This window comes from Carex rostrata, chromosome 11 (genome assembly GCF_964058835.1).
Source record: "Carex rostrata chromosome 11, lpCarRost1.2, whole genome shotgun sequence".
Classification (NCBI taxonomy): Eukaryota; Viridiplantae; Streptophyta; class Magnoliopsida; order Poales; family Cyperaceae; genus Carex; species Carex rostrata.
This window is the reverse complement of record NC_135928.1, coordinates 3,686,362-3,712,790: the sequence shown is the minus strand read 5'-3', so window position 1 is coordinate 3,712,790 and position 26,429 is coordinate 3,686,362. Positions and strand designations below refer to the sequence as shown.

General features: G+C 35.2%; 3 protein-coding genes and 1 long non-coding RNA gene across 5 annotated transcripts; 2 read left to right on the top strand and 2 right to left on the bottom strand.

Moving 5' to 3' along the window:
* Positions 1-28: 28 nt before the first annotated feature.
* LOC144561489 (uncharacterized) lies at positions 29-2,125 on the bottom strand. Its single transcript, XM_078310455.1, has 3 exons — positions 1,900-2,125; positions 746-955; positions 29-315 (listed from the first exon to the last, which is right to left on the bottom strand). The coding sequence occupies exons 1-3, from the start codon at positions 2,119-2,121 to the stop codon at positions 295-297; spliced, it is 453 nt and encodes a 150-aa protein (XP_078166581.1). The 5' UTR covers positions 2,122-2,125; the 3' UTR covers positions 29-294.
* A 7,276-nt stretch (positions 2,126-9,401) lies between these two features.
* On the top strand, positions 9,402-13,454 carry LOC144561569 (benzoyl-CoA reductase subunit C, putative (DUF630 and DUF632)). Of its 2 annotated transcripts, none has more exons than XM_078310552.1 (6): positions 9,402-9,697; positions 10,063-10,881; positions 11,318-11,496; positions 11,770-11,993; positions 12,273-12,603; positions 12,940-13,454. In XM_078310552.1, exons 2-6 carry the CDS (start codon positions 10,068-10,070, stop codon positions 13,342-13,344), a joined length of 1,953 nt encoding a protein of 650 aa, XP_078166678.1. In that variant the 5' UTR covers positions 9,402-9,697; positions 10,063-10,067; the 3' UTR covers positions 13,345-13,454. The 2 variants fall into 2 exon arrangements, with proteins under 2 accessions (XP_078166678.1, XP_078166679.1); XM_078310553.1 differs by lacking the exon at positions 9,402-9,697 and adding an exon at positions 9,728-9,744.
* Positions 13,455-16,049: 2,595 nt separating this feature from the next.
* Positions 16,050-16,415, top strand: LOC144561487 (uncharacterized). Its single transcript, XR_013513862.1, has 2 exons — positions 16,050-16,093; positions 16,181-16,415. It is a non-coding gene; the product is annotated as an uncharacterized LOC144561487 (long non-coding RNA).
* On the bottom strand, positions 16,268-26,377 carry LOC144561486 (DNA damage-binding protein 1). The gene is made up of 19 exons (XM_078310451.1): positions 26,130-26,377; positions 25,305-25,353; positions 24,898-24,957; positions 24,683-24,774; positions 24,537-24,588; positions 24,360-24,422; positions 24,201-24,250; positions 24,034-24,109; positions 23,313-23,522; positions 22,937-23,043; positions 22,729-22,837; positions 21,586-21,786; positions 21,015-21,230; positions 20,460-20,570; positions 19,775-20,050; positions 18,978-19,252; positions 18,198-18,543; positions 17,428-17,712; positions 16,268-17,051 (listed from the first exon to the last, which is right to left on the bottom strand). Exons 1-19 carry the CDS (start codon positions 26,231-26,233, stop codon positions 16,467-16,469), a joined length of 3,267 nt encoding a protein of 1,088 aa, XP_078166577.1. The 5' UTR covers positions 26,234-26,377; the 3' UTR covers positions 16,268-16,466.
* Between the last annotated feature and the right edge of the window lie 52 nt (positions 26,378-26,429).

Sequence of the window (26,429 nt, the reverse complement as noted above, 5' to 3'; positions counted from 1 at the left end):
ATAACACGAGGCACAGAAAGTAATCCTATTTAATTTTGTTAGCAATGATTATATGATAGAAGCTATGATAATTTACTCTCGAGTTATTTTTACATAACAGTAACAATTCGAAGACCTAATTTACAAGATTTCGTTTTTCCTTTTTCTCTTAGGCACGCCATACAAAGTTTCATATTTAAAAGTGAAAAAAAGTTTCAACAAATAATTCCTGCGAGCTCGCCCCTTTTCTTCTTTTCCTCCTGTTTGCATCAAAACCTATTGCGACCAAATTATGGTTTGATCAGCATTGCTCTTTTAAACGCAACAAAACCATCTCTGCACCATAAAAGCAAAAGAAAAGAAATGATGAGAGATAGAACAACATTATTCTTATATATCATGCAAAAAATGTTATCCCTGATCCTTCGTGTCATATAAAAAAAAAATATTAGCTGAAATTGTTGGTACTGGCGCCAGACTGGTATACACTTATACCTGTCTCGGCATGGCGTGATCAATGAAGCTATAATAAAGCAGTAATTCACACATAGAGGTCCAACTAAATGGAAAATTAAATCCAAAAAGAGAATACAAGTGTTCCAAGGTTTCCCTGTTTGGTATGAGCTATATATTAGTTCTAAGCTTGTAATACTTAAATTAAACCCCAGATTCCATCATCATCATCTATATCATCATGAACCATGATATCATAATTATTATAATCACTAGAAAGATAGAATTGGGGGGTGGGAATCAGAGATCATACAGCCTTAGGAGAATAGTCGTAGCTGTCATCACGTTTTACAGCACCACCATTGTTGTTACCACCGATGGTCTGTGTTGCGGGCCCCACTGTATTAGTTGCTGGTTTCTTTTCATCGCGTGCTTTTTGGAAAATTACTGTAAAGCCCTCGGCTGAAGCAGGGTTGTTCACATCCCATTCCCCGAACTTTGGTAGGGGCCGGCCTTTGTCTTGCTACAATAAGTATTGAAATAAATATAGAATAAAATATTATAAATATCACAGACAATTGGTATTATTTGTTACTTCCAAAGAATGCTGGTAAAAATAATATACTAATTTCTTGAGATACAACCAAGTATAAGGTATCATAGTACTGGATGCTGGAATGGTACCAGATCAGTACCTAGTGGCTAAGTTTTGAATTTTGAATCTTTAATGCATCAAAACTACTTAAATTTGGAAACTTTATCAGCTGTGTTGGTGCTGATGTTTTTAGTTATAAGTTATAACAAAGTCAAATAAGAAATCCTCTTTAATACAGAAATTGCCTCTTAAAGTAGATTATTAGCTTACAGAAAGAAAATTAAATCAACACAATTAAAACTTGAAATAGTTTACTAATTTATCAAAATAAAATTCCCAAACAAGTTTCATACAATTAAACAACTTGCATGCTAGTGTCTATGTATGCTTTCTCAGAATATCTCTAAAATGAATCATTTATATATGAAACTAACATTTCCTTAGGAAGGAAGAAATCACGCATATACGCAAATAACTATGATTCAATTGTATCTCGTTACCTTAAAATTTAGAACTAACTGAAGAACTACTATATATGTTGCATCAATCATATCATACGAGAAGTTATACAACTATGTTTAACCAATGTGTCGGGTAACAGAGAAGGAAATTCGATATCTTTTTTCATTGCATTACAAAAAATTTAATAAAGAGACAAATATTTATATGATCAAAACCGAACTCGCACAGAAACCAATAAGACAGAAACTTAAAAACTTGATTTGAACTTATAAAAATCCAAGTTACACCTCCGCAACAAAAAAGTTGGCCTTTAAGATATCACAATAATTAATACCGTAATCATACGAAATGAATTTCCTATATACCAAATTAGAGAGAGAGAGAGAGAGAGAGAGAGAGAGAGAGCTTACAGACGCCATGGTTGCTCCTCCAAAGAGACCCCCGATAAATGTCAGACAGAGCTTGGGGGAGAGGACAGGACAGGACAGGACAGGAGAGAAGGAGAGAGAGAAAGAGAGAGAAAAGACGCCAAAAATAGAAGAGAACGTCTGTTTATTCGCCGCGTGTCTCCACCTCATATTACCTGTTGTCTGTTTGTACGTTACGATGTTCCCTCTCTTTATTTTCTCCATTCGAAACGCTTCCTCTTTTTCTCCATTCAAAATTAAAGCTGCCAGGCCAAGGTGACAGCCTTTCTTCATTTGAACTTCTCTCTCTCTTTCTCTGTTATTCAATTCAGACCGTTCATTCGATTGTGATGCAGTTCAGATCCAATTCAGACCGTTCGATTGTGATGTATTTCTCTGAGATGTACCAGTTTCATCCATTTTTTATTTTTTGGGGCACAAAAAAATATTTTAAAATAAAGAGTTTATTAACGGTATATTTACAAATTACAACCCACTAGTAGAAATTGGAGAAATGTTACTCAATTTTACACAAAGTCTAAAGAGAATTTTTTTAAAATTGAGATCATTAATTAGAAACTATAATTATAAATAAAGAGTTAATTATAAAAGTACAATTTTACCATGTGTGGCACTTGCCCCCATGGCCCGTAGCTGTAATTTCTTTTAGAAGTTTCAGAAAAATATAAAAATACACTGGAGATTAAATATAATTATAAAATTATGTATCATCAGTCATTCTACTAACGATTTCAGCTCCGTCTTTGTCAAAACAATAGTGAATTAGTACCCAAAAAAAAAAAAAACTATGATAATTTTTTTGAGAGAATATTTATTTAGTTTTTGTTTACTATGATATTTTTTAAAGAAAACCCAACTCTTCTATTGCAATTTAGCTTGTATATTCAACTCCTCTCATGGACGGAAGAGGGGGCTGTCCGATGGCCATCGGACCACTTTTGTGTTCGATGAGTTCTCTCACTGTCAGATCTGCTTTAGGATTCGTGTGTACGGATTTTAAAGCAGACGCGAAATTGCAAGCGTGAATCTTAAAGCAGATCTGACGGTGAAGAGAACTCATCGAACACAAAAGTGGTCCGATAAACGTCGGACGCCCCCCTCTCCCCTCATGGACCCCTTGAAAGACTTGAACCAACTTAACTTTATACTCTTCTACAGTTCTACTGCTACTATGGTTACCAGTTACCACCAAAATATTCCTCCTAGACAAGTAGGCTCACAACTCACAACTAATATTAACCACTCTTAAGCCCCACACTTTCTAATTTTGTGTTTGCCATTTCAGTCAGTAACTTCCCAAATAGCTCCTATTTTATGTTGACAAATTTTGTTGAGCAACTGCACAACCAGAGGTGACTAGCCGACAGAGATGAAACCACCAAATTAAGATAGAAAAAGGTGGATAAATAAGTATTACGTAATTTTATTCTATGAGAAGATTAATATTATATATATATAGAGTTGGGCTATGGTGAGTTGCGAAGTAAAGCGACTATTTTACTTCACGCTCATATTTTGTGATTTTAAAGTTCAAAATGTCGATTCGAATCGCTCAACATGATCTCCATATTGAAATGTGCTTGGAGACCAAATTTTACATTTTTTGAATTTTTTTTTTACTATTTATTAAGCCACTTTGAAAATCATCAATCCAGCAGTCTAGAAATTTTTAGTGTTTTTTATTGTTCACCCGGATTTTCAAAGTGGCTTAATAAACAGTAAAAAAAATTCCAAAAAATATAAAATTTAGTTTCCAAGCATATTTTAATATAGATTAAACATCTAACGGTTTGGATCGGCTATTTGAACTTTGAAAATGAAGATATTGCGTGAAGTAAAAATGTGTTTTACTTCACAACTCACCGTAGCCTTACTCTATATATATATACTTTTTTTTTTGTAAAAGTTTAAAACTGATTTGATTTGATTTGATTTTTTTTTTATGGAGTGTTTGATACTTCGTTTTCTCCATCTACTTTCGCCTCTGCTAGTCAACTTAGACCGATTGTGGTCGTAGTGTTGGAAGCGAATGAAATCGATCGAGTAAAATAGATATCGAGCATGTAAGAGATCAAATCGAATAGAATGTAATTATGATAAATAAAAACATATAAATGAATTTTGGTATTACACTCTACATATGCAACGATAAAAATGATGAGAGCGGATCGATGAATCATTATTGATATCATTATCAGCCATATAATCAAATTGTAAGAACAGATTTGAATAAATATATTTTTTTTCTAAATAAATATCTTTGATTATTAATTTAAATCCTAATTGGTACACTTGCTGTCAATATTTTTATGAAAGCAGGTACAGATTCTAAAAACAGTAATTGAGCTCTTAACCACACGCGTGATGCAAAAGAGAGGCTACACGTTACATAGCCTATCAAAATTTGCACCAAATTAAATTAATTAGGCCTATGTTTATAATATGAAATTATTTGTATTTATAAACTGTATAATGATATTCAGGCATACAGTTTGACTGCATGGATTTGAGAAAAATAACACTGTGTACTACTTTGTATTAACTATATCTGAGTAATTTCTTTCAAGTAATTATACAATTTAAAAAATATACATATTACAGCCATTTTTGTAATACCCAAAAAAAAAATTACAAAACTGCCCACTGTATCGTTTTTTTTTTTAAATCTACGCAGACCGCCTGGGGCTGGGGCGGTCCACTAGAGACCTGATCGCCCACTGCCCACGCGGCCCTCTATTTTTTTTTTTTTAGAGAGAGACCTTAATATTTTCATGTTTTCTTGTTTAGGGTGTATCAATGATGTCAACTTTTTTTTTTTTAGAGAATAATTGGAGAGCGAGAGAGAGAATAATTAAATTATTTGATTATTGTCAATATATACCATTTGCTTGGAGATAGGCAAACGAACACAATAAATAATAAATTCATTTTAAAATAATTATATGAATAATTCTTGAATAATATCTTAGGCTTATGAGTTATGACTAAACAAAACACCGATCATTGTACGTCTACCGTCGAACGAAAACTTAAACTGAGTTTTTGAGGCACTAAACGACGTTTTTTTGAAATTCTGATGCTTTCGATGTAACGATACCCAATGTACTACCTAGGCAAAATCGGATCATCTCGCCCCCCCCCCCTTTCCGAAAAGTTGTCATACGCTCAAATCCGACTTTCCTAGCCAAAGTTATGGATGTTTAAAGTTTTTTCGAAAGCTGAACTTTGGAAATTCATAACTAACTATAGAAAAATCCAAATAAATTGAAATTTGTATCAATTCTGTGTATTTTTTAATGCTCTACATGATGGTATAATCACTTTTACAGTTTGGTTCTTGTATCAGTCAATACTTGCTGATTTACCGGTAGAGGTCAAATTTGATATTTTTAGTGCATTGCACTATACCAGTGGCCTTTGCTTAGTGCTTGGCTGCTGAGTTTGGACTTGGTACCATACTAGAGGCCAGTTTAGGTTGCTTTTTGCATGGGCAAAGATCTAATTTGAGATTTGAACATATTTTAGTAACTCTAAACTACTGTTTTAATACCAGAAATAAAGAGAAAAAGATCAAAGCTCCAAGATATCATTTAATCAAAATTTTTAAAATATCAACAAGCTATCAGAACTTGAAATTTTTTGAATCAAGGTCAAGTCCTTAATTAGTGTTATCTTTAAACTTGTGATATCCAGCTGACAAATCAAATCAAAGTTATAAAAAGTTACAACATCTCACTCATAAATATTAAGGTGTCTCTCTAAAAAAAAAAAAAAAATAGAGGACCACCCGGGCAGTGGGCGGTCAGGTCCCTAGTGGACCACCCCAGCCCCAGGCGATTCACTAGAGATCTGGACTGCCCATAGGCCAGGCGGTCTGAGTAGATTTAAAAAAAAATCGATACAGTAGGCAGTTTTGTAAATTTCTTTTTTTTTGGGTATTAAAAAAAATGACCGCACATATTATTGTTTATCAAAATATTAGTTTTTTTTTAAATAGTCGCATATTTAAAATTTAGTATTATAATTCAAGGTCTTTTAAAAATAATTTAAAAAGTTCTAACCTGTAAAATAATTTAACTTTCAAGCGTCGATGGACCACTATCCGATTTTTTAAAAAATACCCTAAAATAAAAACAAATTATTAAAAATAACCAACAATCTGAAAAAAAATTTAAAAATGCCCAAACCGCCAAATTTCCTGGCGGTGCCTAAAAAAATTTACAAAAAAAAAAAAAAAAATTCTCGGACCGCCAGAAATATTGGCTGTTCGGAAAAAAAAAATCTCGGACCGCCAGGAAATTTGGCGGTTCGAAATAAAAATTCTGGACCGCCAAAACTATTGACGGTTTGGGTTTTTTTAAAAAATTTTCACCAATCTGGTTATTTTAAATAATTTGTTTTTATTTTGGGATATTTTAAAAAAAATCGGGACCACTATGGTTCTTTTTTCAAAGAAAAAGGAAAAATGATTATATCTTGATCGTTTGCAGCGAGAGGTGTACAGTAACTGTTCGCTGTCATATTTATGGTCACTGCGGCCACATTTAATCCGCAATCAAAATTATTGATACAGTTTGCGATTAACTAATTTTTAATTTAATTGAATGTTGCAGTGCTTTTTGTTTTTTCGTTTTTTTTTTCAAGACCTTATGGGCATTAAGCAGGCTTAAAGAATTTATTAGAAGGTATGGGTTTGTCGTATCTGAAATAATAAAAAGAAAGCAAGCAAAGACTGACAGTCTGACACCAAATTATGTACAGGCAACACGCACCATCTCGAAATTAATTATTCGTGTCTTGTGCCATTATTCTATGCTTCCATTAGTTTTCTCATTTCAAGTCCTCTGTACACTGATCAGGGACCAAAAACATTTTTTGTTCTCTTTTCCCAAAATCCTTATGAAAGGTTGTTATTTCCTACTTCTGCCATCTAGTATTTAAAAATAAGAGGGTTCAAAAGCTCCTTTATTTTTAAAAACTTTACTAATTCAAAATTTTAAATTTTAAATTTAAAATAAAACTGTTGGATATGAACTAAATCATTTTATCTGTGCACGTGTAAAAAATTTATTTTGGTTGTCATTTTAAGTTTGTAAAAATATATACTAATGTGGATAATTTCTAAACGTTGATTTTTTAACTTATTGATTCACATAAAAACACAATCAAAATGTGATAATTTTTTCACATAAATCACATCTAACGGTTTTATTTTAACGTTTAAGTTTTAAACTTTGAATTATTTAATTTTTAAAAAATAGAAACATGACGAAGACACAAAAAAATGAAGGCATTTGAACCCTCATTTAAATAAAAGTTAGAAAGAACTTCGTTTTTTTTTCACCAAAGTAGTGAAGTACTCTTAATAAATGGATGAAATAAATGATGGCCCGATGGATATCCGGTTGAAATTATTGGATCCGTATCAAAATCTGTACGCATTAATATTAAAGTCTTTTGTGTAAATTTTAATGCTGATCAAACGACTCTGACCGACTATCAGATTCCCATTTCTTAATACATTGTGTGTATATTATTTTGGCCGGATTAAATATTCTCTAAAAATGATTTTAACATTGAAATAATTTTATTTCCGACTGAAGAACTAGAATTTGATTTAGTACAAAAAAAACATGGTCAGATGATTTTTATGTGAGATGTCATAAGTTAGAACTCCGGATATTTTTTTATTATAATAATAAAAGTATAGAATTTGAAGTCTTCACCATTGTCTTTATTTCAAAATTTTTTTTGCTTCGGACTCCATTCATTGATGAATACACAAGTCTAAATTATGTACAAATTCCGTTTGTGAAAATTTCATCAACTATTAGACCTTGATAAATTAAAAACCAAAAAGTATCATCACATTTTTTTTCCCCAACAAATGACATGTTTCCTTAATTGCTTTTCAATGAAAATTGCTCTATTTCTGATCTGAAAAAAAAAACAACAACAAAAAAAAAAGCAGAAATCAATCTTACAAGATTCTCCGTTTTCTCAGTAAATTTTATTTTAAGTATGAACTAATCCATAAATAATTAAAATGGGTTCCACATCCTCGGCTGCTCTTTCTTTTCTTACCTGTCTTCCATTCTCCTTTCTACCAACTCAGTATTCTCTGTTACATTTCTCTGTGGAAATATTTGTTATACATTCACTGAAATTTGGGGCTTTGTTTGGAAGTGGGACCGCATGTCAGTTCTTAGCAACAGAATTAGACCATAAGAGATAAACAAACCATCTTTAAATGGGCCTCACAACTTTCCAAATGAACTCCCTTTTGTAGGTTTCCAATATCCTTTATTTAGCCAATTAGTTTCCCAATTGCAGAGAAATGAAATAACATAAATAAATCAAAATGAAATTTATTTTTTATTTATGTTTTCTATTTTTTTAGCAATTGTCATTCTCTTTGAAATATAAAGAGAACTTTATATTTTGGTGTTATCACACTACTCCAATGCAATAAAATGCAATCTATGCGGCCGCATATACGTTTGCGATTGATTTCCGCATAGAAAATTAATATGCCGTCATATATGCAGTTTTGCATACAACCATTCAAATGTTAATATTTACTAATTAAAAATTCAAAATATGAAAAGGATCCGATATGCAGGAACATCTGGAGCCCCAATATACTCATCCGGACGTATGTCCAGTCAAGTGAAATTTTCTCTAGTCCGTGCGACTTCTTTTATAGGCTCTGAAAAATATTCTTTCTTTTGATTTTAAGCGTTGGAACTAAAGACTAGCACAGAACCGGACGGACTCCAAGAGATTCACGTGATTTCAGCTTTTACATTAGTTTATTATAATTTAAAGCAATCGGGCTTCAATAGCTCTAGAATTCACGTGCTATTATGGTCCATTAGTAACAAATAATAGAAATAAGGTTTTATTTTAGAAGGTAGGAGGTTTAACATGAGTTTCACGTGAATAGCCGTTGGGCTTCTATACTAAATTTTTTAATATGCATGCTTCCTTATTAAATATTTATATAAGGCCGCATAATTTGTTAAGTGTGCTGTTAGTGTAGCATGTTTTTATTTTAAAATCCGCATATACACGTCCGCATTAAAAACCGTATATGCGGTATGCGGTGACCTTCTGCATGCTGCATAAAATATGTATTTTAAAACACTGTACTATGTTGCTGATGACAAAGATCAAAGATATGCATCTTCACTAAATATTCAGAAAATATATTTTTCTTATTTATTTAAAAAGAGCATAAGAAAGTAACTACTTTTTAACTATAGTTTTTGACAAAAATTAAATGAATATCATTATGTAATGGGAATTATGTTTTCTCAGAATTTCTGTTATCTCATGTGATATGAAGTCGAAATATATTGCATAAATTGGATGATTATTGTACGCGAGAAAAAACAGAGGACTTGCTCGTTTGCTCTTTTTCGATTTTTTTTTTTTTTTTTAAAAGTCGTTCGCTCTTTCTCTTTAGTAATAAACAATACAATTACGAGGCCTCTCTCTCTAGTCTCTATCGAAAGAAGAGAGCAGTAACAGCAGCATCACTGTCAGGCTTCTTTTTCTCCTCACCTCACCTTCTTCTTCCTGTCCTTCAATCCATTTGTAATTTTGTATACTCTTTACACATGAAAAGGAGAGAAATAGAAATGTAATTTTTGCACTATTTCTGCTCTCATTCTCTCCTGTCCTCTTTTCAGACCTTGCTTCTACTATTTGAAAAGGCTCTAACCCTTTCCCCTTTCGATTCTTCTTTCCGCTTTGCTTTTAAGCTAACGAATTGTCTGTATGTGTCTATTTTCTCTCTACCTTTCCTTTTCTTCTTTCTTAACTGTAAGTGGTATATTTGTTGGTAATTTTGGTATCAGAAAAGGAAAACCCAATTCGAGGTATACCACATTGTTCTCAAAAAGAGAAAACCCAATCAGGAATAAATGCTGGAATTTATTCTCAATTGCTTTTGTTCGATGCAAAATTTTTAGTCCATGGCGAGAGAAAGGAAGGCTTTTTTCAAAGTGTTATTTTAATGAATTTCCAGATTCTCTCCCTTTGACTCGTGAAGTTGCATGCATCTATGATCTATTGTGGAATTTTGACTATTCCTTTTACTTTTTTCTGAAAAAAATAACATATCTATTTTGCTTCTCACAGGTAGCATGGGGTGTGTTGCCTCTAAAGTAGAAGACGAAGAGGCAGTGAGGAGGTGCAAGCAGAGAAAGAAGCTAATCAAGCAGCTTCTGACATGCAGGGCCCACCTGGCAGCTGCCCATTTTGCATACCTGAGATCCTTGCGGGACACAGGTTCGGCTCTTCGACAATTTGCTGAGGTGGAATCACCTGTGGACCCCACAAAAACCCCACCTTCACACCTCCTGGCACCACGCTCGCCACCCTCTTTACCCCCTTCGCCGCCGCCTCCCCCACAATTTAGCCCAATTGCACTCAAATACAATCGACAGCTGCCGGAGAATTGCACCCGAGATAATTACAGTGAGATTGATAGTGAGACAGAGAGTTGCGTCACGCCCCGGCCGCCGCCACCACCTCCTGGAGTGGATTGGAAACTATGCGACCCATTTGACCCTCCCGTAACCCTAAATTCCTCTTCTGTTTTGTTGCAAAGTAGTACTTTGATTAATTGTAGTACAAAGGATTTGGATGATGAATATTGGGATGAGACAAACATAGATTTTGAAGAGGATGAAAAGTTGGATAAATTTGCAAGCGAGATAAAGGGGAAGGTTTTAGGGACAGAATCGAGGGAGGATAACATTTCCCAGGCCAGCTGGCAGACAAAGGAGTCTGACGTGGAACCAATGGTGTTGTGGAGGAATAAAAAGAGTTTGATAGAGATTGTGAGGGAGATTGATGAGCATTTTCTAAAGGCTGCAGCAAGTGGCCATGATGTGGTGTCTTTTTTGGAGATGGATAGTGGCCGACTTCAGCATCGGGAAATTGATGGGAAGAAAGGTATGTTTATTTAAGAGAAAAAAATATCCAGCTTAAATTCATAGGAGAAGAAAATTTTATCTTGCCATGACATGCAACATTATTTAACACTTCGCTTTGCATGGAGTGTTGGATAAAGGTCTGCAGTTTATGCTGGTATATAGAAGTATCTACTGAAACGGTGCTGTTTAGCTGCTTTCTAGTACTTGCAGTAATCTTGATTAGTAATGTAACCAAACAAATTGCAAACAATATAAACCTGTTAAATTTAAAGGCAATTGAATTATCTCGTGTATTGGTATCACAAATGTTATTCATCTGTATTCTCACCTCCTGATGGATTATGAAAATAAATGATAGTTTTTACACAATGTATGTCATATCAGCTGCATGCTTTATAATTTTAAGGTTATATGCACATTATTGTTTTTAACAAAGACAAATTTTGATCTTGCAGGGAAAAAATTGAAGTCTGCAAAAGTGTTTAGTACGCTATCTTTTAACCGTTCTTTCAAATTTGCACCAGCTAATGGCATCGACAAATCTTTCCGGAATTCAAACTCTAATAGTTACAGCCATGGAAATACTTTATACAAGATCCTTGAAGAGGAGCAAAGACTATACAAACTAGTCATGGTAAACCATAACATTTCACAGTTATCGAAGCATATCATTTTCCTTTTATCTGAAACTTTAGCTCAATAAAGAATTAATTGTGCAAAAAGACCTTAATTGATCAACTACCATACCCATCCTAGCCCAAATTAACCTCCATTTACCCAATGCGAACAAATCATAAATCTCTCTCTCAACAACATTGGAATGTTAGGAAAAAAATTAGCCTATAGTTAATTATTTCTCAAGTACCCAAAGTGCCCCTTGACCAATCAAATGTGCAATGTGTTGTAGGATGAAGAGCAGACCAAATTTTCGTACCAAAAGTTTTTCTCAGATCTGCAGAAGCTTGAGGTAGGAAATCATGATTTGGTCCAAGCTGAAAAAATGAGAGAGAAAATCGACGAACTACAGATCCGTAAAGTTTCTTTGCAAGAGGCGGTGAACGCGACCTCTATGTCAATTGTGGTGCTAAGAGATGAAGAATTGTTTCCTCAGTTGATCGAGCTCTCTGCTGGGTATAATTGAGTTTATTGAAGATATTTCTCTGTAAATTTTATCATCGTGAAGAATACATTGTGCCAGTTTCACTTATTTGCAATTGTCCAATTAGGCCCCAATTAGGCCCAAATTGTAACCCTAATTTTGCAACAGATACGGACTAAATCCAAGTTAGCCTTAACTAATTTGAATTGTGCAATTTATCCTTAATCTAGCCCAATGTGGCCTCATTTTTTGATAGATCATATTACATAGCCAACTTGGCCTCAACTCATTGTTTCTTTTTCATACCCAAGTCTTGCGCACATGTGGAGAGAGATGTACGAGTGCCACCAGGTCCAGACCCATGTGGCCCAAAAAGCACTTCTCCTTGAAAACCGTCCAGGAAGTGACCCGACAACTGACCCGCATCGCGAGGCTGCACGTCAGCTTGAAACGGAGGTTGCCAACTGGCATGTCTCCTTCTCCAACCTTGTTTCTTCTCAGAGAGCATACATTGAAACACTCTACAAGTGGGTACAACTCAATGATGGTTTGCCAGACCCGGTTGGGTTCATGAGTCCTGGCATTGGGTTCCGTGCTCTCTGCGAGGATCTGAATCGTGTGTTTGATCAGCTACCAGAGAAGGTACTGATTCCAAGAATTAATGAATAGTTGTGCTGTACCTGTTCCCAGTGATTCACAGCAGTTTTGGTGACCAAACACCATTTTTCTCACCTTCCCACTGACTATCACACAAGCACACTCAAAAACCCACTCATTGTAACAGTAATAATTGGTGATACCGGTTCAATATTACTGAATTTGCCCAAAATGGTACCAAAAGAAATCAAGTGCTAACTAAAATTTTGAAATAAACAAAACATGTTGAAAGCACAGAATATGTTAAAAAATATATATGTTTCTTTGGTTTTGGGTTTTGTATTTTTCCTAATTCATACTTCTTATCTTTTATCTAATCAGGCAGCAGCAGACTCCATCAAGAACTTTTTATCTGTAATACATTCAGTAGTATTACAACAAGCCGAAGAAAGACGACTCAAGAAGAGATCTGACCTGTATGAGGCCAAGCTAGAGAAAAAGCTTGCCTCCCTCGGGCAAAGTGACAAAGAAGGTCCGGGTACAGTCATAGAGGGTCAGGATCCATTATTCAAGGAGGCAAAGCTTGAGTCTCTCAAGAAACGGGTCGAAGAAGAGAAAGTGAAGTATCTGAATTCGATCCAGGTGAGCAGAGCAATGACTGTAAACAACTTGCAAACAGGTTTGCCAAATGTGTTTCAGGGCTTAACAGGTTTTGCCAGTGTTTGTGTGCAAGCATTTGAAGGTATTAACGGGTCGGGTGGTGCTGCCATTGCTACCCCATCATGAAGCATTCATCCCATGTGTAATAAGTTGAATCTTGGCTGGTGTAATTGGTGATTCTTCTTTGGACTTGATTTGTAAATGGTTAATTTACTGTCAAAAGTTTTTACCTACATGATATATTTGCCTTCTCTCTTACAATTTTGGAGTAACCGGTTTCATAATTAACTAGGTGATTAGTATTTCAGTCCCAACAACTCTGTAAAAAATTAGAAATTAAAAAAAAGACTGGACACCTCCAGTAATTCTTCATGTGAGTCCGAACTGAATCTCTCTTCCAGTCTTCCCCTTTTTTGGATATAATTCGGAAAAAATATATTTTTCTATATACAGTAAGAGTAAGGCTAAGATGCTATATATAGCATAAGGACATTCGTGCTACGGTTTCAAAAACATATCGTATAAACTTTGAACTTCGATTTAAGTAGCTCAATAAATTGGTTATATAATAAGTTTGTAGAATATTAATTTTTACTATTTTTTATGATTTATGAAAGATAGTCTAAAAATAAAAGAAAATTGTTAATATTTTAGGCTATTTTCTGTTATCTTACATAAATCATAAATCATAAAAAATAGTGAAAATTAGTATTCTACAAGATTATTATATAACCAATTTATTAAGCTACTTAAATCGAAGTTTGAAGTTTATAAACATACCGTAGCACGGATGTCCTTATACTATCCATATCACGCAAGCCTTACTCGTATAGTAATATATAAAAACAGTAAATGTTTAGAAAAGAAAATCTAAAACTACTAATTTCACGGATAATATGAATATAAATTGTGTACTATTGAAAAAAGAAATATGTATATAATACGAGTATCAGATAAATTTTACACAGCACCTTTTAATTTGATCAGTGATGGAGTCAATTTTTTTTAATTTGATTAGTGCCCCTAAAGGAAAAACTTTTAATTTTTTTTTTTTTGCAGCGAAGTCCTTATTAATTGGAAATTTGATGGGTTGGGACCAAATGATTTTTTGATCCCGTTTGGCGTTCGGCAGCAAAATTTTGGGCCAGATTTTCTCGTGAAAATAATCCATTCAATTCCAATTTAGTGTAAAATTTTCGGGATCAAAAACCTTCACTCATATCTCATTATTTCTGTTCCCACGTTCTCTCTCCTCTCTCTTTTCACTAAATCCAGATTTTTTTTTTAATTATTTCGTCGCTCCCTCTCTTCCTCAATTTTATCTCTCGGAAGTCGGAACAATAGGAGGTGTATATATAAATAGTTTATTGTCTATAGTGTTTTTTTAACCCCACCCAGCACAGCACCGGATTTTGTTTGCTTGTTAACAATATATCTATTTGCTTGTTATGACTAAATTAAAAGAAGAGTATGCACGGCACCTCTAATATTTTGTAATTTAACCAGTATATAATATAATTTTTTTTTTTTTCTAAAACTAGGCAGAGGCAATGTTATTTTTGACTTTATGAACCGCACCCAGCACAACTGATTTATTTGAAATGTTAATTGTTGTTACTGATTTTAAATATTATTACTATTTTTTTTAATTACATATTTTAAATGTTTGTTTGTTTTCTTTTTTTTTAATTACATATTTTTAAATGTTTACTTTTAGTAATGTTTATTTATTAGAACTGTTTCATCTATATAATATTATTATTTAATCAATTTTATTTAATTGCATAATTATAATTTTATTAATAAATATAATTGTATAATTTAAAAAAAATTAAGCAAAATGGAAATATGTATTAATCACCATAATGATCTATAATTTTCGGTGATTTAATTAAGAAAAATGGAAATATTGTTATGTTATTGTTTAATTGATTTAATTTAATTTAATTAATAATTATTTTATCAATATCAAGTATTTTAGATAAAAATTGGATTTTCAACAACTATTTTCATGGTACAACTGAACACTCATTTAATACATTCTCATAATTATTCTCGTGCATACTTATGAGTATGGATTCCCGCAAATAAAAAAAATGAATTCTCAAACCCGTCAAATTACATCCCGTACAATCCCCTGACAAACGAGTCTAAAGGTTCTTTAAAAAGTCCAGTGAGATCAATTGGTACACAGATCATCAGCATCAAGATCGAGATTGAGCACGAGCGCGCTCTTATGAAGATTTAAGTTGTGCTTTAGAAATCACTCACGCAGAGGAAGGGAACAGGAGGCGAAGGAAGGAATACGTGCTGGGAGGGCACAGATCAAGCTTTTGTAGTCGAGTTTTCCTTGACATAGTATCATTTTTCTTTCTTTCTTTCCTCCGATCTCCTCATTTCTGAAACAGGTGAACGTACAGCTCCAATCTGAGCGCGTGTTACCTTCTTCCTATTTAATGAAGAGTTTCTCCCCCTCTCTCGAACACACCCTTAGTGTTCATAATTTTTGCACGAGCACCTTTTCAATCTGTGACTATGCACACCCAATTTTTTTCGCAGATCCGTTAATTACGGACGTCCTCGATAAAACAAGCATGTAACAATATTTTCGTCTATCGAAAGATGTGCTTTCGTCGATTTCCACAAAAAAAAATGGTGCTATTCAGCACGAACGCCTAAGGCCCAAGGGCTTTTACTCCCAAAAAAAAAAAAAAAATAGCAAACACGAACAGATACAGATATAATTTTAAATTTTAATTATATGTATCTGAATAATAGATACATATATAATTTTACAACTATCCAATCATACGTTTGCACTTTACACCCCTACTATGACAATCAAAGTAATATAAGATTAAAAATCCAGTCAAAAGTAATAAGTTTAACATTCCAATCTATACTTGTATTTTGCTCGATTATTTTTACTTTCTGGAGTTGGTAGGCATCAAAAAGTTGAAAGCCCGTAATATCATGAATCATTTTTTTTGACAAAAAATATCATGAATCACTATGTGAAGTGCATCGCTCCCTCATCAACATATGGAAATGTTCTCAACAAAGTACTTGCAACAGTTTTAAGGTTATACAGGCATTACAAAGTATACCTAAAGCATCTATCCAAAAAATCAAAACAAACTCGCAACCTTAATTCTAAGACTATTTATACAATGCATAATTTCACGAGCTTTTTGAAACATCATTTATCAAAGATCTACCTCCTCATCATGCCAGGGCAAAAATCCCACTCAGTGAAGCCTTGTCAGTTCCTCAACTCTCTTACAGAGCTCCTCGACTTGGACCCCCACAGCCTTTGACACCTCCTCCATCTTCTCCCGATTTAAATCCAAGAATGACTCAATCAAATCCCCATCCAGAAAATTTCTTGCATCAGCTGTCTTTTTCTCATTGTAGAAACTCCTCCACTGCTCATGACTCAACCCACCAACTCCTTTGATCACCTTGACCAGATTCCCCTGCAACTTCTCAAGAAACAGATACTGGTCATGAGGTAGAGACGCTACGATGCCAATGACACCATTGACAGTGCCAAAAATGACTGTGGGGATGATGGCGCCGGTGTCAGAATCAGGAAGGCGCATGACAAGAGAACCATGCCGGAAACGGTTAACAAATTCACCCAAGTGGAACTCACCAAGGACCTCAAGCCGGCCCCTCTCCTCGTCAGTAGCAGCATCACTGTTTTTGCGAACTGTAAAGAGGTTGAAGTTGTTCTCAGCGCCTAGGTACACGTCATCGTCAAGAATTTCAACAGCAGTCATCCAGTTCGCATTGTAGTCACGAGCCAGCTCCTCTATTGCACCTTCCTCATGCTATTTAGCATAACATTTTGAAACAAGAAAACCAGCATTTAGCATTAAGAATAATATTTACTCAAGACAGAAAAACACCAGTATGCACAATTAATTACTAGATAACAGTATAGCCAGAACACTGAGCGTCGCAAAAAGAAACAAATTCCACAGGAAATAGCACCACGTACATTATATTTGTTAATGCCATACCAATTCCAAAGCGAGGTGTCAGGACAAATAACACCATATACTACATTTCAGGTGCTTTCAGTTGTTTCAATATGTGTTGGTATTCAAAAGAGAGACTGCAGACACCCAAATGGTACTAAAATTACCGACCAAGATGTAAATGGGTTTAGATTTGGAATGAACTTCTATAAATACAGCCGCATACCTTATAAACCAACAATGAAATAGACTTCATCAAATCTCCAACAACAATGAAATCGCCACGGGTCTGAACATACAATGCTAATATGTGGCCATGGTGTCCACATTCAGACTGCAGCTCGTGCGACCCATCTTCTCTGGGAGCCCACTTATACAGCTGGATTTTCTGGTTTATGGCTGCGAGCAATTTCCCATTGAATGAATTCAGAGAGTAGACAGCACCTTTTGTTTCTTTTTCAGCAAGCAGTTGTAGCTTTCCATCTTCTACAGAAAATATCAAAATGCGTCCCTACACAAGTTGATTGCATGTAAGATAATTTGCCCGTATCCATTCCAAGTCATTTAGCAAAATGGTCAGTTGGTAGTCCAGACCTTCATTGCTTGTACCCAATTTGGAAATTCATTGTTAACATTTGCCTTCTTTTGTAAGCTGTCACATAAGACAGATTTTGGCCAGTACAACATCCAGGGTATAGCGGACAATCTACTAAACAATAATGGATATCTTAAAGGTTTCACCTATACACCAACCATAAAGTATAAGCCTTACATGCCTTTGTAGCAAAGTTCATTTTCTATACACTACATCTCCAACAACATTTTTTTTATACACCCCTCAGAATCCCACTGATATAACAAACTGGCACCTGTTAAAGAAAAAAAATGGAAGCGAAGTACCCAGATAATGTTTTCATAGTGTACGACGTGTGCCTTCTTCCCTGTAGTAAATTGAACTAGCACAATAAATATGGATATCACATCAAAACTAATCACCTTGGTTGGTTCATTTTCTTCTGGGAGTACATATGCCGTGCCGATACAGTAGTATACGTTGCTGTCTTCAGCGAAAGAGCAGCTAAGAACAGAGCAAGCATATTCATATGCATCAAGCCCATAGGTTGAGATTATGTCAAATGACTGATCATCTAACAACCGAACAAAATGCATCTCCGTATCTTCATTGCTTGCGGGCCGCAACGAGCAGATCGCAAAGGTGCGAGATTTTTCCTGGTGGCAGATTCGCCGTGCATGCTCCCCAAGCGGAATTGTGCGTATATGGAGCTTTTGAATGTCGTCTATGGTGCCAATCGACAGCTCTCCTTCTTTTGCTATTGCCAAGCTGATGTTGTTGAACCAAATAAGAAATTAATTAGAACTTGGTGAAATTTGCAAGTCCTTAAAATATCAAGTATTTCTTGAAACGCTTGACAATTTGAAATTACAAAATTTAAGCCTTCTTACAACTCGATCCCCGGCACTACTTTTCCAACTAAATAACACAACTGACACCATGAGAATATAAAAAGGTAATATAGTGCTCTATTGATACGTGCAAAATACAGAGTCGGTATATTTAGCAACAATTTTAGTCATACTTTTCCACAAAAATCCTTCCATTTATCTCGAAGTACTAACTGAATTAAATACCAGCTAATGTAATGCACTTAAAATCAGTGCAAGGACTTTGCAAGTAACAAAAGTGCAGCGGCTTTCTGCAGATTTCTTGTTAACTTGGGGGCTTTCTGGACATGTTGGTACTGTGTTATATTATACCTGTCAGGGAAAGCAGCCGTGTTAAAAGGGCACATGTGGCTGACCTCCTTGAGATTGACATTGCTATAAAGTATTTTCTTGTTGCTGCTATAAATGACGGTTGGACGATCTGATGCGGCAAAAACATGTGTTGTATCTTTCGAGGAGAAGGTACGGAGGCTGATAGGCTGTGTACCAAGAGAAACCTTCTTTCTATCAGCCAATGCACCAGTGCTGGTGTTCAGTTGAAAGCTAAACAGGTGACCATCTCCAAGTGCACACAGCAAATATGGTATCTGGATCCAGAAGGAATGCAAGTATGTTAGTACACATGCGATTACATTACAAGATATTATACCCAAACAACAAATAAGGATAAGCCCATAATTCATATAAAAATGATTTCTTGCTTTAAGAATTGGGAGGAAAATCCAGGTAACTTCATTACTTGCTAAGAGGATAATACCTCATTACGAATTGAGAACAAGAGAGATATCCCACCAAAGCAGAAGGCCCATATTACTAGAACATACCAGCCCTGACTGATACTGATTTGTTGATAGTGTACCTTCAGTAACAAACTTGTATGTACTTGGTTTGCTTTGTTTCAGGAAATTGAATGCAGGTGTTTATATTACTTTGTTTCCATGTATTTTTTTTTATAAGACCCAAGACACCAAGGGCGTTCAGTAAACCCAGTCTCTACAACCATTTACAAGAACCAATAAGCACACAATACAACAAAGCAGACAACACAACAAAGCAGGGGACAGTAATGACATTCATCAGGGAAGGAGAGAGGGGATAGAAAAACATACCCTTTCAAAGGCACACAGAAGAACAGAACGAGGGATGATCTCTCCACCTAAATTCTCTTTTTTCAATAACTCAAGCCCAGGGAGAGAGAAAATTCTGACACTTATATCAGTCCACATGCCCACTGCTGCTATAGAGCTATGAATTGACTTTTCACCAATCGGGTTTATATCAAGGCAGGATATCTCGTACTCAAGCTGGATGTGCTTCACTTCAACTAATTTTGATTGCCTGACTTCAATGTATACAAGATTACCCCCACCAGTTGCTAGTAAAACCTACAAGTTTGCAGGAGAATAAGAAATTACAGATAAAAAGTTAAATGGACTTTTGAATTAGATATCATAGATTTGAATTTTGAATTGTCACATTAACATCTGTCAAATTAAAAGGATTAGAAAATATCAACAGCCAAATGATTTGGGAACAGACTGCAAACTAAAGTGAGCAGGACCATGCCAATCAGTACCAACTTGAACTAGGTGCTATGCTAATACTTGGGAAGGAAAATCATCACAGACATCAAGCGTTCTGTAGTGTTAGGTACTTCTAAGCGAGATGCTTAGTTTTGGTATTATGACTTGATCAAGTCTAATGCATTAGTCAGCTCCAATGACAGGACATAAGATACTTATACATTATACAACAAAAATCATCTTTTTCTATTCGCCATGAAATATTATTTACCTGAGAAGAATTAGCTGTTGCAACATTTACAGAGAAACCAGCTGGTGCATTCCACTGATCAAGCAACTCACGGGAAGTAGAGCTCACTAATCGTACTGCATTGCTAGTAACCTATTCATAATAAAAATAGAATGATTAACATAAATATCGCCTAGCACAACTGATAATCAATCTCACACTATGCTACCAGAGAGTTTACCAACCTACACCACTATGTTCCTGTAGTTTCTGGTTTCTCTACTTGAGTACAGCAGTGATTTCTCACTTGTGTTTCTTAATATATTTTGGATGAGAGCCTCAAATAAGTTAAAATCTACTGCAGATTTCATAATTTCTCCATATTGACAATACCATTACCAGTTCTTCCATTTCCTATTTTTAATGTTCTATTTATGTTTCTGCTAGAAAAATAATACCAAATTAAAGATACTGGTAAATGATCTTGTTATAAAATGGCTAAGAAAAATAGTCGAATCCTGATCTGAAAATTTATCAATTTTACAACCTGCTTTGACAAAACAACACGAAAAAGAAAAGAGCCAAGTCGCTTCAAACCTGGACAAGTTGGTCATTGATGGCATTCTGGCAGTAGAGAGTCTGAGTCTGTGCATCGAACCCTTCGATCTCAGTCTCCTCCAGCTCATCTTCCATATTCATTGCGAGAAAGCGTGTCTCAGTAATGAAGCTCACGACCAAGAAAGTGTCATATGGGTCATGAGTAGATGACTTTAGAGACCACAACCCCTTTATCCCTTCAAGCTCTACAGCTGCCTGGTTTTTCATTGTACGTGAAATATTTTTTTTAGAATGATATACTAGTCACTAAACTTCATAAGCTTTCTAAACTTACAAATATATCCAAATATCATGCCCATTGATGACAATGACCAACTACGCTTTTTTCTTCACACTCTTAATGTAAATATACTTCCAGAGTTTTGGCAGGAGGTAGGGGCAAAGGTTTTTTATGCTTGCTCTTTTTGACTTTGTTTAGCAGAAGTAAAGATAATTTCAGTTTTTATGAGAAGCCACCAAATTACCTCTTTCTAAAACCATTAGCGGGATACTGAGGCTGCAAGTCACTGAGGGATACGGATATATAATTAAAGAAAGGCTTGAGCAGTACCTGTTCATTGATCCCTATACCATTCCGCACAACACGAAGAGAGCCATCCTTGTAAGCTCCAGAGCAAGTGACGACTTGTCCTTGTCCTTGTCTCTCAAGATCGACAACACAGAAATCAGTGATGGGGCCCAGATTGACATACCTTTCTAGCACCTCGACATAAGAACCTTTTGCATCCGGTTGGAGATTCAATTTTATTAACTGTCATGAGAGAAAACGGTACAGAGAAAGAGAGAAATGTCTCAGTTCCTGGCTGCCCAGTTTAAAACACAAACAAAGAACATGGAAAATAATAGTGATTATACAGGATATGGCTTTTACATGATAAATGTTGTTTTACACAAGGTTTTTCGCTTAATGTATGTTCATATGTAGAGTGGAAAAAACATGTCGTGTCGTGCCGTGACTAACACGCTGTGACTTTGGTCTCGTGCCGCGCTGTGTCGTGACCAAGTTAATTTTTCACGTGCCGTCCTGTGACCAAAATGTCAAGGGGTGGTCACGCCGTGCCTGAATGTGTCGTGACCAAACGTGACTCGCGTGACCATTTGATCATAATTTAAGTAAGTTTATTCAAGATTCACCATTTAATCAATATCTAACGGTCCTAATTACACGTGACTCGCGTGCCCATTTGATCATAATTTAAGTAAGTTTATTCAAGATTCACCATTTAATCAATATCTAATGGTCCTAATTACACGTGACTCGCGTGACCACGTGCCGTGCCGTGACTAGATCTTTCAGGTAACGTGTCAAAGTTTCAAAAGATGGTCACGGCACGGGACACGCGAGTCACGGCAAGTAACTGACACGCGTGCCGTGCCATTCTGTACCGTTCCGTGACGGAACCAGCTCCACCGTGCCATTTTTCCCACTATATTCATATGTAACCAAACTTCTTTTTTTGCTTCTTTTTCCAATTTCGTAGTTTTTTACATTTATTCAAATTGCTAATGCAGAAACTACAAAGTGTCCTATACCACTAGGTGCAGTTACCAGTACTAACAAGCCGGCACAGTAATCCTCAGAACGTATACTTTTGGTAAAGCAATAACCATCAAGCTAGGTATATTACTGCAAATGATATTTGACCAATGGATGACAGGCAAAGAAAATGTATCACTTTAAAAAAGTAAAAACCTGAGAATCACCATAGCTTGAACCAACATAAACAACAGCATTGTCAAGATAGGAAATAGTTGATGCTACTGATGTCTCCCCAAGATTCTCGATTTTAAGTCCAGTCACCCTTTTATAAGTAAGAAAATACAAAAAGATGAGGAACCTTATCTATAAGATATCATTCTAAACTAGTAATGAAGTCAGTTAATCTCATTATAATGTATACCTTTCTTTCTCATAGATGATTACAAGCAAATGGAGAAGTCCAGTATGGTCACTGAGCAAGTACCTAGAACCATCTGTATCAACTCTCCCATATGCTCTTATAATTGACTGCACAGAACCAAAATGAAAGAGCAAATATCAGAACTTAGCCAAGTATCAAATACAAATTAGCTAGCTCAAGTCAGATTTGGAATTCACATTAAATGAAAGCCCTACTTTCTTAAGAATCCATTATAACTTGGGTTCATTTTATCCTAATCCATCCACAAAGCATAATGTTTGTTTGATATAAATAAATCCAAGTCTAGGCCTTAAGATCAGATAATTACCCAACTAAACATATATCTAAATGAGAGGGTACAAATAAGAGTACGTACCGTTCTTATTGGTATAGCTTTAAAAGCAGAAGCACTACAATAAACAATTGTCTCCTCCCCGATGATGATCACACCTCCCAAAGGCAGAGGTACAGGTATAAGCAAACCAGCCCCATTATCAAGGTTGCTTTGAGACCATGGCCCCTCCCCAAAATCTTTATCCTTCAAGGACACCTCGTATGTCTTCACATGGCGGGCATCTTTGTTGTCCTAAAATGGCAAAAAAAAGAGTGTTAGATTCAAGGAAGAAAGGAACACCTGCATTAACTTAGGAAGCATTTTAATTTTTCGACGTATCAAATGCATTGGGAATTTGATTTTGTACCCATTCGAAACTCACAATTGCCTTAAATGCCCTTTTAAAAGGAAGACACCAAGCATAACCCTGTAAAACAAACACATGCCATGCATGCCCCTATATGTAGTTCATACTAAGTCTCAACAAAAAAAAATGTCCAAACTCCTTCACACTTAACTCTCCATTGCTAGAAAATAGAACAAAAGGTAATAGTTTGGGCATTTTCTTTTGAGCACAGTTAAAGAAGAACCAATACAATGTGATTAACTTGTGTTGAATGCACGATTAACATATTTCTAATTTAGTGATGGTACACATGAAAATTTTAAAGTCAACAAAGTTGCTGGCATATTGTAGTAGTTGACATACATCAATCTCTTGAGATTAAAACCTGTATAAAATTAGCCATGAAAGTATCGGTACCTGGTAAAGAACCCCAATGGTAGGTTTAGAGCAACCATAAAGAAATTTTATGTCCAAAACTTGGAGCTCCTCAAGCCTAAAAAGTAGAAAAGACATGTAGACAAAAATTTGTAATTACAAAAGCATTTCTCATAACAAAGCTTGAATCAGTTTAGGTGTTGCGGTACCTGATGTTAAATGCTTCCTTAAGTTGTCCCTTATTGTCAAATGGAATAACCTGAAAAACAATAACAGAAAGATTTAGAATTCAGCACCAAAGCAAATTAGTTAATAACAAAAAAATAAAATATAATGAACTTGAGTTGAAATAGTAATTTCGTAATTACCTTGAACAAGCCATCATACAAATGGAGTCCGATGAGCCGACAGTCGGGATCAATAATCCCAATCTATAAGACAAATATAAAACTGTGATTCAATAAAAAAATACCAATCATAATTTTTTTTAAATATTCAAAATTCTAGACAAAACCAGAAAGAGAATATATAAGGATTCATACTACCTGGCCATTATCTGTGGGCCGACCTATTCGATCAGAAACATCACCCATGGCTCTGTATTTTAGTAAATACTCCAATCAAGTGCTGATACATTAGGAATAACATGCTAAATATAGAATGCAATCATGAAAAAGAAAATTTCTCTGACCTTGTGATAAGATCTGACGATTCTGCATCCCACTGAAGCACACAAAACTTGTACCTTTGTGTAGCAATGAAAAGAAAGTCTTGAGCTTCATTCTAGAGAGTAAAAGAGAGAGAGAGAGAGAGAGAGAGAGAGAGAGAGAGAGATTAGGGGAGGATAAAATACGACAATCAGTTTTGAATAATTGTTGACATTTGCTGAAAGATGAGAGAGCGCACATGAGGACGAAAGAGCTCCAATGTTGCGATCCTTCCATAAATTGGCACATCCAACATGGGCTGAAATCAAATACAATATTTACGAATGGACAAAAGAAATATTATCAACAATAGGTACATAATCAATACATTTCCTCCAATGATTATAAGTTGATCAATAAAACTGACAAAAGCTACATCTAATAGTCAAACTAAGGGCTTTGAGTCTAATACGGACTTGAGACACAAGAACCTTCCCAATTATCCCCCATTATCACCATCACAGTATTTTCATACTACGAAATCATATTATGAAAGCTGCATAGATACCAAGCACATCCTGGTTTAGTGCTTAAATAAAGTTTTGTGTATGGTGAGACTTGATCAAGGATTAAAAAATCCCAACTTGTCAGGAGAAAAGTACAGACCTGAAGGCCATGAGGTGTAAGCAAATGGATCTCGATGCGAGTGCATTTGCTGAAAGAAATAACAAAAGTTCAGACAAGAAAACATTAAGAAGAAGTGTGGTAACAAAAAACAGACCTCTTTTCCAATGTTATAAAGTAAAGTTGTATCAAGTAAAAAGGGAACATGTAATACATAACACCTGAACTTCCATTTCATCTTTGCATATGTTCAGACAGTCAATTTATATTAAGTTAACCAAATTTGTTCTTATTATCATCAATGCTTTCAAGTAGGTACATAAAATGAGCTCTCTAGTGCAAACAGCATTATCTCAAAAGCCCATCTTAATACATCAAAAGCATACATCCAAAGCCAATGAAAAAAGATAGGTAAGAGCTTTTGACCAATTAAACATGTATTAAAAGAAACTTAAATTGCAATGCCGGAGAGCCACAGATTTCATCACTAGTCTAATTAGGAAAAAAAAAAAAAAAACTGAGAAAGCAATAGTCTAAGAACATACATACAGAGACAAAAGGATTATACAAGAGAAAGCCAGCTCATAGCAAGAACATCAATTGGTAATGCAAAAACATAGAAATAATAAAAAAAACACTCAACTGGTATCCTACACGGTTCCAGTAGATGCAAGTTTTCAAGATACATGCAATGTTAGAAAAAAAAAAAAAAAAGAGCTTCCCCCAATTCACTGGAAATCAGGAGTGCAATTGCAAATCCAGATATACATTTATTCCCACTTACAGCCCGAAGGAACAGTGTTATCCAGATCCACAAACCCTAAACGTAAATTAGTAAAAGAAAACAGCTTTATTTGAAATACATACGCGATGATGAGGTTAAGCTGGTTGGGGGCGGTGAAGTTACCGACGCAGGAGTGCGTCACGTTTGTGGGCTTATGCGCCGTGACCACGTAGTTCCAGACGCTCATCTTTGCGCCTTCTCTCTCGAAGAAACGAAACCCTAACTCACTCTGCGAGGAGATACAACGGAGACAGATGGAGGGAAGCACTGGAAAATGTAGAGAGGGAAGGGTTTCTCGGCTCTGGAGAATTAGAGAGAGGGCTGTGAACCAAAACCAGTTATATAGAACAGTTGGGAGTCGATTCAAATCACTGAGCATTGGA

Excerpts from the sequence above, each read along its gene's own strand:
- LOC144561489 (XM_078310455.1), bottom strand. The coding sequence starts at position 2,121 with ATGGAGAAAATAAAGAGAGGGAACATCGTAACGTACAAACAGACAACA. Across the intron at positions 956-1,899 it reads GAGGAGCAACCATGGCGTCT|CAAGACAAAGGCCGGCCCCT; the intron begins GTAAGCTCTCTC and ends TACTTATTGTAG. Across the intron at positions 316-745 it reads ACGACTATTCTCCTAAGGCT|AGATGGTTTTGTTGCGTTTA; the intron begins GTATGATCTCTG and ends TTTATGGTGCAG.
- LOC144561569 (XM_078310552.1), top strand. The coding sequence starts at position 10,068 with ATGGGGTGTGTTGCCTCTAAAGTAGAAGACGAAGAGGCAGTGAGGAGG. Across the intron at positions 10,882-11,317 it reads GGAAATTGATGGGAAGAAAG|GGAAAAAATTGAAGTCTGCA; the intron begins GTATGTTTATTT and ends TTGATCTTGCAG. Across the intron at positions 11,497-11,769 it reads GACTATACAAACTAGTCATG|GATGAAGAGCAGACCAAATT; the intron begins GTAAACCATAAC and ends AATGTGTTGTAG.
- LOC144561486 (XM_078310451.1), bottom strand. The coding sequence starts at position 26,233 with ATGAGCGTCTGGAACTACGTGGTCACGGCGCATAAGCCCACAAACGTG. Across the intron at positions 24,423-24,536 it reads GGCCCACAGATAATGGCCAG|ATTGGGATTATTGATCCCGA; the intron begins GTAGTATGAATC and ends TTTGTCTTATAG. Across the intron at positions 20,051-20,459 it reads CAACAGCTAATTCTTCTCAG|GTTTTACTAGCAACTGGTGG; the intron begins GTAAATAATATT and ends GCAAACTTGTAG.